The sequence below is a fragment of the Trachurus trachurus genome (genome assembly GCF_905171665.1).
Source record: "Trachurus trachurus genome assembly, chromosome: 17".
In the NCBI taxonomy this organism is placed as follows: Eukaryota; Metazoa; Chordata; class Actinopteri; order Carangiformes; family Carangidae; genus Trachurus; species Trachurus trachurus.
In genome coordinates, this window is record NC_139900.1 from 2,085,623 (window position 1) to 2,098,360 (window position 12,738).

Sequence of the window (12,738 nt, forward strand, 5' to 3'; positions counted from 1 at the left end):
TACAAAGATTAAAGAATAAAAACAAACTGCAGCAGATAATAAATACTTTTTATTGATCGGTTGAACAGGAGTTGATTGACAGCTGAACGGAGCTAAGGCACATGAAGCTGTGAGGTCATTGGTCAGGTGGTTGCCTGGTTACCTGCTTCCTTTGACACGTTGGTTGGTTTAAAAACACCCGAGCAGGTGAGACACATAAAAAAAAAACACACACAACGACTCCAAACGTCCAATCAGGAGGCAGCTCACCTGCTGGGGTCACCGGTCTGAGGTCAGAGGTCAAAGCAGGAGGAGGAGGAGGCGGAGTCAGAGGTCAGAGGTCACAGGTCATCAGCTCTTGGCCTGTTTCCTCCTCTGAACCAGTTTGGCCAACGTCTTGTAGCGGATCATACACTCCTCCTGAAACACACACCAAACACACACCGACCACTGATCAACCACTTTGCAGGTGTCACTAGGGGTGGGAGAAAAAATCGATTCACATAAATATCGCAATATCTTTTTTGACGATTTTTTTTTTTTAAATGTAGAATTTTTTTTTACTTTTTATTTTTTTTTTTAAATATTGTGCAATGTGCATTTGTTCGCCTTTTTTACATACAGAGAGTCCAGGTTTTGAAAAGGGTTTAAGTTCACTTTATAATGGAGTATGTTCATTTATAGGCTCCTACAGTGTTTGTGTGCAGATAAATGTTAAAAATGCTAAAGACTAAAAATCATAGAGAGAATCGGCAATATCGTAGAATCACAATTTAAATCGAATCGCCATCCAAAAAAATTGTAGAAGAATCGAATCGGGAGAAAAGCGTATCGTCCCAGCCCTAGGTGTCACCACACTGAAACCGGTTGTACAACTATATAAACAAGCCATTAAGGTATTTGCCAGAAAATCATATTCTTCTCATCACTGTCCATTTCTCCTTAGAAACAACTTCTTATTAAATTTTTTAAAAACAGTTGTTTTTTTTCCCCCTAGAAATGACTCTGGAAAGCTGCAGATAGAGAAACGAATGCAACTGATTTTTAAAATGTTGATGTTGTTAACTTACAGGCTTTGTAAGTTTTAGGTTCAATATGTGCTAAAAAGTCAAGGTTCTCAATAAACAACTAGTCCGGCCCGGGACTTGTACCAATTTTTTAAAGTTTGGCCCACAGCGTATTTGAGTTTGACCCCCCCGGTCTAGAGATTAAAACTTTGTCTTTGACTTTCAACACTTTGGAGTGGATGATTGTGACAGTGGCATTAGGCTGGATAACAATTAAACACTACAGTCTTGTTCGTGTGGCAGTGGATGGTGTCTCAATGACGTCACATATTTTGTATTTCGATGGCATCCACCCAGTAAAAAATATATATTATATATTTTGCCAAAGTTGAATTTTTTGAACTCGTGTCGCAGCATTGGCGTATTTGCGTCGCGCCAAACACACGGCACAAATTCGCATCTATTCGCGTCTTTACATGGACTTTGTATGTAATCTCGTTGCGCTCTCACCTTGGTTTTCCCAGGAACCACCTTGGCGATCCGGTCCCAGCGCTCCGCGGTTCCTCGGGGAAACTGTGTCAGAGCGAGTTCCAGCAGTTTCTGTTGACTCTGAGTCCAGGTGGCTGTAGCAGCAGCTGTGGCCTCCTGAGGCTCCTCCTCCTCCTCCTCTTCCTCCTCCTCCTCCGCCGCGGCCGCCGCCACCGGGTCGAAGTCTCTCTGCCGGCGACCTCGGACCTTCGGCTCCTCCCCTCTGGCTGCTGCAGATGACTTCCTGTTCCTCCGGCGGACGCCCAGCGAAGCCTCTTCCTCCTCCTCCTCCTCCTCCTCACAGGCCCCGCCCCCCCCCACCACCACCACGCGCTCCGTCAGCACGCTGCCATCAACAACAGGAAGTGACTTCACGGGAAGCGGCGCGCCCTTCAGGTCCGACAGCTTCACCAGACCTGCAGCAGGATTACAGAGAGCTATGAAGGAGTGGAATGCCCTTTACTTCTGAATTATGGGATAGACCGAATCTCCTTGTTGTTTACAACTACTTCCTGGTAGAAAACCAGCATGAGAACAATAGTGACGGACGAGAGTTTCACTATATTTATCTAATTTTTCATGTCACTATATCACCGTTTAGACTAATCTGATGTTTGTAAAGTTTATAAAACCAATGATTGGACAAACATTACTATTTCTGTGTGCACATTTTTGTAATTAGTCATGGTTATCATAGATTAGCCGGGCTAACGGTTAGCTACCTGTTTAACTTTAATAACTCAGTGACTCAATAAACGCTCCATGAAATAATATTTTCTCCAGCGGATATCTGAGTTCCAACATGACTGAGCTAACTGGAGTAGTTTCATGTCGTGTCCCACAACGGGAGGGTTTTAACAGCTGACGTCCTGCTGTTAGCTTAGCTACCGCTGTTAGCTTAGCTACCGTCAGCTTAGCTACCGCCGTTGGCTTAGCTACTGCCGTTAGCTTAGCTACCGTTAGCTTAGCTACCGTTAGCTGTCCCTGTCAGCTGAGCCACTGATGCTTTCTAGACACTGTGATTCCCCCAAACTGAATAAATACAACACATAGCAACACAAAACACACACACAGAAATAGTAATGTTTCTTCAATCATTTCAGATTTGTCTAAACGGTGATAGGGCGTGAAAAATATGATATATAGCTAAACTCTCGTTCGTTACTACTGTTATCATTCAAATTACAGCTGGTTTTCTACCAGGAAGTAGAATGTAAACAACAAGGCGGTTTGGTCTATAGACCAAATCGGACAGCTAACGGTAGCTAAGCTAGCGGTAGCTAAGCTAACAGCAGGACGTCAGCTGTTAAAACCCTCCCGTTGTGGGACACGACATGAAACTACTCCAGTTAGCTCAGTCATGTTGGAACTCAGATATCCGCTGGAGAAAATATTTTTTCATGGAGCGTTTATTGAGTCACTGAGTTATTAAAGTTAAACAGGTAGCTAACCGTTAGCCCGGCTAATCTATGATAACCATGACTAATTACAAAAATGTGCACACAGAAATAGTAATGTTTGTCCAATCATTGGTTTTATAAACTTTACAAACATCAGATTAGTCTAAACGGTGATATAGTGACATGAAAAATTAGATAAATATAGTGAAACTCTCGTCCGTCACTATTGTTCTCATGCTGGTTTTCTACCAGGAAGTAGTTGTAAACAACAAGGAGATTCGTTCTATACAACAAAGAAACATGGTTAGTTTTAAAATGAAACTAAGAGATTATTATTTTGATCGCAATTTTGACCATTAGTAGCCTATATCTGTAAATTGGGTCCTGGCATCCTTGTTGTGTAGTGATTCAATGTAGGAGCAGGTAACATATGTTAAGTGTTTGTCTTGGATGTTGTGTTTTGTATGTGTATGTATTGAGTATGTGTTTTCTGTATGTATTTTAGTTTTTATGTATCAATGTGTTGTGTGTTAATGGTTTGTATTGTCATTTATTAAGATGAAAAGACCCGGAGGACTCACCCGGACCCGGAGTGTGGCTCACGTTGTCCTTCACCTGCTTCACCTTCGCCGTCACCTGTCGGACAAACACACTGCTTTCATGCATGCGCGCTTCTCTCTCTCTCTGTGTGTGTGTGTGCCAATAAGAAATAGCGCTATGCGGAGATGAATGAACAGAAGACATGCAGCGGTGGTGTATTTGCGACAATTTAAAAAAAACAAAAAACCGGCCCGCCACTCCTAAATGAATGTAGAGGAAACACTGTGTATTTCAACTTCTCCCTCCGTGGTTTGTAGAGTATCTACGGTCGCACTCGCAGCCTTTTGCTCCGCCATCGTTTATCAGTATAGACCTTTTCAGAGAGTATAAACAAAGACAGGTGTTACCAAGGATACTAATTAAGGCTCCATTCCATTTAGTGTAGCAGAGCGTTTTCTAATGAGCCACACCTGTCTTTGTTTATACTCTCTGAAAAGATCTATAGAAGTGTGAACAGGCGTCAGGCGCTAACGACGTGATGACGTCATAAGTACAGGAGCCCCAGGTGATCAAGGCTAACGAGCTGCGTTTCACAACTTCAACAGGCTGAAAAAAGTCTTGAATCTGGATTTAAAACTACGTCTTCAGGCAAACACATTTACCAAAAATAATCCTTAATACAGGTTCGAATATTTAGAGCTGCCCTGATATTCGTTCAAATATGTTTTTTTTTTTTTTATATTTGAATATCGAAGTTTGATGTCAAAGCCCGACTTAGCACTAACTCTGGCTCCAGCCTCTGAGAACCACCAGCGGATCACAAGTTCACCTGGAGCTCAGGGAACACCTGATGGACCGGACTGGACCGGAACAAACCGGACCAAACTGGACCGGACTGGATCAAACTGGACCGGACTGGACTGACTTGTAGGAGGCAGGTGTTTATAAACATTTAAACGAGCGCCAGGTGGATTGTTTATGAAGTTAACGAGCTCTGGCCTGAGGCTCAGAGGTTACCACGGCAACTCGAGGTGGTTACCACGGCGATAGAGGCCCCCCAGGCTGAGACAGACAGAAACGTGGAGAAAAAGAGCCATTTTCTGCCTCTGCACCGGTCTCACATTTAGGCTTAGGGTGAGAAAACGGTAACTCCTATCAGAACAAAACACAGATCAACGTTGCTCTAAGGACTTCCTGAAAATGTGGTACGATTTGGTGTTTCTACAGTAAATATTTTGGAGAGGATGGCAGTTTTAAAACATCAGGCCGTTCTGCTTCTCTCAGGTTCTCTGGGTCTCTCACCTCGGACACGGAGCGTCCCAGCTCGTGAGCGATCTTCTCCCAGCGGCCCGGAGCTCCTCCTGGGAACTTCCCCATCAACCTGCTGAGGAGGCTGAGCTCGTCCTCGGTCCAGTCGGCCTGCACACACAGAACCACAACCTCACAGCTAGAAGCAGGGGCCGGTTGCACCACCTCTCACTAAGTGTTTACTAACCTTAGTAAATGTGTTTACTAAATCAAGATTTACTAAATTAAAATGGGTTGCACCAGTTAGTAATAACTAAGTGTTTACTAAATATTTACACCTACCCGAAGTAGCTTATAACGGCTCGTTTAGAGAGGTTTGCTTTACAAAACAGAGAAGCTGCCGTTAGGAAAAGGCTTCTGAGAGACAGAATCCACCTTTAGATGTACAGTATATGATGACTTTGATATTTACTGTCGGTACCGTTTAAATACGCGACCACATAATGCGGATCACGGACATGCTAACGTTAGCTGCGGCAATTAAGCACAGGTCTGAACGTGTCGATGCGGGGCACTTCAAAATAAAAGCGCCCAGCTGTTCCTGTGTACATTCTGCTCTGCACGCTGATTGGGTAGCCAAGTTGTTGTCGTCACTTAATGCGACTAGTAACCTGCTGGTAACCACTTACGCATTTACTAGATACGGGATTGCATAAACTGGTCTGGTGCAACCGAAACTAGTAAAATACTAGTTGCAAACTAGCTAGTAATTACTATGGGTTTAGTAATTACTAAACCCTGAATTTAGTAGAGAGATACGACGCCAACCTGGTGCAACCCCACCCTGGAACCAGGAAGAGGAAGTACCTTGCGGCGTTGCGGGCCCGGCCGGCGGTCCTGCAGCCAGCTGTCCATCTGGTCCTCGATGTCCTCGATGGACGCCGTCTGGTCGTAGCTCTGCTGCTGCTTCACCGGCTCAGACGGCGGCTCGTACACCGGGAACTCCACCTTCGGCTTCTTCAGCTTCGGCCTCTTCTCTCCTGAGGGGAGTCAATCAATAATCATTAGTATTGATCATCGATCATTAGTAATGCTGATGGATCAGTATTGATGGATTGATTGATTACTGGGGGTCACAGTGTCCTGCTGAGCTTCTTCTTCTCTCTGCTGCTGCTTCATCTGCTGGTAGTCCTCGTAGTACTGCTTCACCTCCTGCAACACAGAGACCACAGAGACCACGTCTGAGGATGCTTTCACACCAGCAGCAGCTGGTGCGCACTAAACGGTCCATTCGAACCAGAAGCTCTTAGTTCGGTTCATTTTCGTTGGTGTGAAAGCATCAATCGCACTAAATCAAGCGGGCCGAGACCTCTGAAAAGGGGTTAGGGGTCTCGGTCTGCTTCATTCCGCACCAAATCCCAACCTCTGGTGCGGTCCCTCTGGTGAGAACACGAGGTTGCGCTTGGCCTACATCTATGAGCTGTATCGCGCTATGTGTACAGTATTCTACAGTGTTGTCTCCACTGTGAAAGTCCTAATTGGTGCTTATTTCTACCAGAAGATGACGAAACCTCATTCAGACCGATTTTAGTTTGTTTGCATGTGTGAACGCTCCGCTCCACTCCGCAGTCTGTAGCTACAATGTAACTGTTTTACTGTCTGGTGCGGAGCAAATAATCGAACTAGTGGTGTGAAAGCGCCCTGAGTCTGGACCTGGACCAGGACCAGGACCAGGACCAGGACCAGGACCAGGACCAGGACCAGGACCAGGACCAGGACTCACTTAGGGTTGGAACAATTCTCAAAATCCACAGTTTTGGATCGGTTGTTGTGTCGAATCCCAAATATCAGATATAACGACATGTTCCTCTGGACCTCCTCACTCTGTGTTCACACCTAAAGCTTCCGAAGCGTCAAAACCTCTCGAGGGTTACTTAGCGTCAGACAAGACAGCTTCCAAAATGGCAAAATATTTTCAGCTGCTTTGGTCGCTCGTCACGTGAAAAGAAGAAAAACGGCAGCCGACGGACGTCTCTATTCTGACAGGTTGCCGCTGAACCGCGTCATAGCTAATTACCCTAAAGTTAACCAGGGCTCAACTTCTCGTCTGAAGCTTGGGAAGCTTTGGAAGCGCGGCGACGCCTGTTGACGCTTTGGACGCTCAGTGTCGCCGGCTCTCATTGAAAATGAATTGACTTGCGGCGTTTTGACGCTTTGGAAGCTTTGGGTGGTAACGCAGTGAGACTCTAGACCTCCTCTGGACCTGGACCTCCTCTGGACCTCCTCTGACCCTGGACCTCCTCTGGACCTCCTACCTGGATGGTGTGAGGCAGGTTCTTGACCGACAGGTAAATCCAGATGCTGAGCTTCAGAGGGAGGATGTCCTGCCAGTGGGGTCGGTCCTGAACCCTGGAACAGACACACAATAAACAGACACACAATAAACAAAAAATAGTGCAGAGAGAAAAAGATGGGAAATCCTCGCAATAACAACAACTTGGGATGAAGATTCAATATAGTTTATTGTTTTGTATGTTTTTGTTTTTATCCTCTCTCTCTCTCATCTGTCATTTGAAATGATAAGCGGTAGCTACCACTGCCGCTCCATCGTTTTAATTCACGGACTGAAAAATAGCCGGTCGTCATTTAAAAATAAAATCGCGGACTTTGAGAGTCGGTGTTGGAGAATATTGGAACGTTACCGCGTCAGGTCACAGCGGTCCTGGTCACGTAATGAGCGCTCATCTTAACGAGAAAGTCTTCTCTTCTCTCCCGGCGTGAAACTAAAACTACAGCTGCACCTCAGTTTCACTTGTTTTCACTTGACAGAGTTTCACACAGAACTTTCTGTTGAGTCTTTCCATGTTTCTCCTTCTGTGACAGTAAAAAGGGACATTTACATTTTTTCAGACAAGACGATTGTCTCAAACTATTCGATTTTTTTTTTAACAGAACGACAATTATTTACACTGAGCACAACATGTAGGCTACTTTTGTTATATCTGAGTGAGACCAAAACATTTTATTGTGAATAATTCCTTAGTTTCAGGTGTCTACCTCATTTTATTCATATAGCCTATCTTTGATGCCATAGAGACAAATGAAGGAAAGAAAAACCTAAAAAACCTTTAAGTATTTATTTTGGTGTTGTTTAGGCCAGTTCCTTATCCTTATTTTACTCAGCTGTTTGCACTTTATGCTACAGTTAAAGAATTGTTTGTTGCTACAAGCTGCATATTTCATTAAAAGTTTAATGAACTATCATCTTAATTGTCTATATTTTTAGTTAGCATATACCTTAAACACTTGAAGCTGAAAGCTAATGATGATATATAAGAGCAGCTGCATGCTGGTACGATAAACTGCATGTTTTACATTCAGTTTACGTATGATCCGATTAGTCGACGAATCGAAAAAAATAGTCGGTGACTAGTCGACTATCAAAATAATCGTTTGTGGCAGCGCTAATTACAAACAAAATCAAAGAAGTATCCCTCAAACTCATCCATCGTATCTGTCCCACCAATGTCACAGCGTGAGGATGATGTCACAGCGTGGTGATGATGTCACAGCGTACCTGTCGGGCTGGTCCGGGCCGATGCACCGCAGCTCCTCCGCTGGTCTGACGCTCACCTTCTTCTTCTTCTCCTTCTTCTTCTTACTCAGCAGCTCGTCCTGGAAACAAGGAGGAAGGAGGACGAGGTCACATGACATGCTCTGCTCTGATTGGCTGTCTGTGTGTGTGGCAGCTGTGCTCTGATTGGCTGTGTGTGTGGCAGCTGTGCTCTGATTGGCTGTGGCCTCACCAGCTGCTTCTCCAGGTAGATGGACCAGATGACGGCGTAGTGTCCCACGGTGAGGATGAGGAAGAGGAGCAGGCCCAGCTCCGTGTTGCTCATCTTCCTCACGCGCCGGTAGTAGAAGACCGGCTGCCGCCAATCAGGAAGCCCGTTCTCCAGGATGTCATCGTACCTGCACACACACACACACACACACACACAGTCGTTAGTGACGCTGCCTCGCTGTGATTGGCCGAGCTGTGAACAGGTGAGACTCACTTGCGTCGTCTCTCCTCGTCCTTCAGAACTTCATAAATGGCCACGAGCTGCAAACAGAGAGAGAAGATGAAAGATGATTGGTCGACAGTGTGAGTCTGCTTGGCTCTGATTGGTGGACAGTGTGAGTCTCTGATTGGTCGACAGTGTGAGTCTGCTTGGCTCTGATTGGTGGACAGTGTGTGTGCGTCTCACCTGTCTGAACTGCGTCTCGGCGTCGGGGTTCTTGTTCTTGTCGGGGTGCAGGATGAGCGACAGGCGGCGATACGCCTTCTTGATCTCAGCTGCTGAGGCGTCCTGGGGTCAGAGGTCAGAGGTCACAGAGGTCAGGGATCACAGGTCAGTACAATTGGTGGAATTGTACCTTTACGTTTCCATGGTTTTCAGTCGTTGTCATAGTTGCGGTAAACACATGGATCTATTAACGCTGGCTTTAGACACGGATGATGTCAGTCTGTCTGATATCCACTGTTAAAAGCTGCTGTGATGATCCATGCCTTTTACACATTTTCATTGGGGGAAAAGAAAGAAATCCATGCATTTACCGCGACTACCGAAACCATGGAAACGTAAACATAAAATTCCACTGGAAGATCAAAACAGGCTACGTATTTGACGTTTGGAAAAAGGTGAGTTAACAAGTCGTGGTCGTTAGAAAAGTCGACAGGTTTCATTCATTCATGTTTTGACAGATGATAAAAACAGTGGTGATGATGAGCAGCTGCAGCTGGACCAATCAGGTGGCCGAGCACAGGAAGACACAACAAGACAACATGGCCGATGTCTGGGCCGGCGGGAGTAAAATAAAAGAAGGAAATGTGAAGGAGAACTACGTCATGTTACATTTACTCTGACTGATGGAACTGAGATACAGAACTGAGTCTGGGGATATTCTCATCGGTCCTGGTCGTAGTTGTCTAAAGGAAATGTAAATGTAAAACAACTCCAAGATCCTGATGCTCCATGACCTGATGAAGGTGAAACATCTTCTACACTAGGCCGGTGCAGATTCTCATTGTCCAGGTCATAGTGTTTCAAAGGAGGTTAAATGTAAAGCAGCTGGACTTAGTTCTTTGTCTAGAAGACGTTTCACCTTCATCAGGTCATGTTCATCTGACCCGGATGGGACTGGTCCAACTACCTGGTCTGGAGACCCAGGTATTTAACCTCTTCCTGGACTAGAACCAAGTCCAGCTGCTTCACATTTACATTTACATTTACATTTACATTCCCTTCAGACAAACACAACTGGAACTAAACACACACACCAGGACCAGGACCAGGACCAGACACCAGGACCTGGACCAGGACTAGAGACCAGGACCAGGACCAGGACCAGGACCAGGACTAGAGACCAGAGACCAGGACCTGGACCAGGACTAGAGACCAGGACCAGGACCAGGACCAGACACCAGGACCAGGACTAGAACCAGAGACCAGGACCTGGACCAAGACCGGGTCTAGGGACCAGGACCAGGACTAGAGACCAGAGACCTGGACCTGGACTAGAACCTGGACCAGGAACTGAACCAGGACCTGGCCTCTGGTTTCTGGTCTTGATCCAGGTTTTGGTCCTGGTCCTGACAGTTGGACCGGGTCTCCAGCTGTGACATCACGGAGCAGTGCTGCTACCGCAGATGACGTCACTGCGACCACTGGTGACACGTCACACACAAACAGCTGTTAGCACGGTAGCTAGGCTAGCTCCGCCTGGCTGTGCGCGCGCTGAGCCGCGTCGCCATGGAGACGGCTAACCGCTAGCCGCGCGCCGCCATCCGCTAGCTCCAGACCTACAGACCTACAGACACACTACAGACCTGCTGCTAGCCGCTAGCTGCTAGCCTCTGTCAGCTAGCCGGTTACAGATAGAGATACAGACCTGGTCCAGGGCCAGGAAGCGGTAGAAGCTCTCGGGGATCTCCTCCACCAGGTCCAGCAGCTCCAGGTCCTGGTCCCAGGCCTCCAGCCGCCCCACGGAGACCAGCAGCAGCAGCAGCACCGGGACCAGGACCCGGACCCCCCACCGACACACACCGCCCCCCATCACCGGACTAACACAACACACACCGGACTGGGACTAGACTCTCGGTCCGGGGACCAGCAGCTCTCACACCTGGACCAGGAAGTCCTGGCCAGACACTTCCGGGTCAGCAGACTGTCACAATAAAAGCCGCTGCGCTGCAGACTGTCACAATAAAAGCCGCTGCAGCGCCGCCGCAGGCTGCAGCGGCTCCTACAGGACCAGCAGGGAATGACTGGGAACGACCGGGAATGACTGCTCTGCTGGGAAACAGCTGGAATGAGCAGCACTTTTTAACTCATTGAGTGCCGCGCTCCTTTCCAAAGTTTTAGTCAAGTGTACCGGCAATTTAGACCATTTTTGACTTTTTATGTAGAGCCATAGTGTATTCTATATTATTGCCACCAACACATACTGTAGCTCAATTGAAAGGTTTAACTTAATGCTTCAAGTGGCCACAAACCGTTTGTTTCTACGTGCCTCCGTTCCTGAGAAAAGTCAAGCTAAACATGGCTTGTTTTCATCAAAACCGCGGGAGGACACGGTGTTGCTCCAGATGAAGACCGGGCGGACTGTCGGCTGAGAGCTTCCTGTTTCTGCTCCGAGCAGCTCGAGCAGCTGGAGCAGCAGCGCAGGTGAGAGCAGAGCAGCTGCTGCATCTGCATGCAGAACTCCGTTTGCAAAAGTTGAGTTATGATAAAAACTTCCAGATCATGAGCTGTCATGAGTTTTTGATCGTCATCCATTTCAGTTCTCCTCGTCGTAGAGTCCCCAAATTTACACAAAAGGTGTGTTAAAGTGTCTATTTTCATAATTTAAAAAAAAAGCAAAAAACGTTTTTGGCACTCAACGCATGGGAACGAAAAACGAGAAATTACGTGGTTGGCACTCAATGAGTTAAGTTAACTCAAGAAATATTTTTAAAATGTATTTTATTCATTTTACATATAGCAATTTACATTTAAAATGCACTTGCTTATTTCATTTCATGCTTTCATTTCATTAACTTTTGCCACATGTTAAAGAAATATCCAGAAAAAAGTGCTGTAAAGACATATTTTACACTAATGTAAGCAGTTAACATTATGATGATACATTCTTTTATACATCTGAACATTTGGCTTAGTGTTTATCCAACATATTCATAATTTATTACATAATCATCCAAAAATATGAATGTACTGCTATACAGTGGAACAGAGGGAATCTTTACAACACATGCCTGCTCAAGTTTCTGCTAAATATGTCAGGTGTGGGGGAAATGTGAACCCAATTGCAGACGCCAAGGTGAGAAGCAACACAAGTATTTCAAAAACCAAGGTAAAACACAACATGTGGGTCCAAAGTCCAAAAACCTAGGACTCACTGGAGACGCTGAGAGACAGGGAATGTCACATGGACAATGAACCGACCAGAGACAATGGGAAACACAGAGGTTAAATAGCCTACGTGAGGAAACGACACAGGTGGTGCAGTCATACACAGGTGAGGCACATGAGCTAATCAAACAGGTGGGAAACTTAACAGGAAGACAGGGGTAGGACACAGACTTCAAAGTAAAACAGGAAACAGGAACACAACAGGGAATGGAAGACAGACACACAGGAAAACAGGACACAGAACTGCAAAACAACACAGGAATTAACTATAGGACGTGACAGTAAGACAAGACACATGGAATTAAATCAAATAAGACATGGAACACACGAAGGACACAAACCACGACAAAATAAGGTAAAAGCCAGTGAGAAGGAAGCAGGAAGTAAAGCAAATTTTATATCAACATATACTGCTGCAGTGTGTGCACAGCTATCATATGAAAACAGTGTTTCCTGCTCACATGGGGAAAAGCAGATGACCACTGAAGGTGCTAAGGCGACTCCCACTGTCATAGATTATGCAGTTGGCCCGCAGATGCAAAAACATGACATCTCCTTCCTTTAACAGCAGCGTGGCAGCAT

At 45.9% G+C, this 12,738-nt stretch overlaps 1 protein-coding gene across 1 annotated transcript; it reads right to left on the reverse strand.

The window, feature by feature from the left end:
• Positions 1-36: 36 nt before the first annotated feature.
• Positions 37-10,897, reverse strand: dnajc1 (DnaJ (Hsp40) homolog, subfamily C, member 1). The gene is made up of 12 exons (XM_083991886.1): positions 10,637-10,897; positions 8,953-9,054; positions 8,761-8,807; positions 8,509-8,674; positions 8,280-8,377; positions 7,018-7,111; positions 5,830-5,914; positions 5,570-5,742; positions 4,757-4,873; positions 3,496-3,550; positions 1,497-1,930; positions 37-399 (listed from the first exon to the last, which is right to left on the reverse strand). Exons 1-12 carry the CDS (start codon positions 10,799-10,801, stop codon positions 331-333), a joined length of 1,605 nt encoding a protein of 534 aa, XP_083848012.1. The 5' UTR covers positions 10,802-10,897; the 3' UTR covers positions 37-330.
• Positions 10,898-12,738: the final 1,841 nt, after the last annotated feature.

Excerpts from the sequence above, each read along its gene's own strand:
- dnajc1 (XM_083991886.1), bottom strand. The coding sequence starts at position 10,801 with ATGGGGGGCGGTGTGTGTCGGTGGGGGGTCCGGGTCCTGGTCCCGGTG. Across the intron at positions 7,112-8,279 it reads GGCCCGGACCAGCCCGACAG|GGTTCAGGACCGACCCCACT; the intron begins GTACGCTGTGAC and ends TGTCTGTTCCAG. Across the intron at positions 3,551-4,756 it reads TGGGACGCTCCGTGTCCGAG|GTGACGGCGAAGGTGAAGCA; the intron begins GTGAGAGACCCA and ends TTTGTCCGACAG.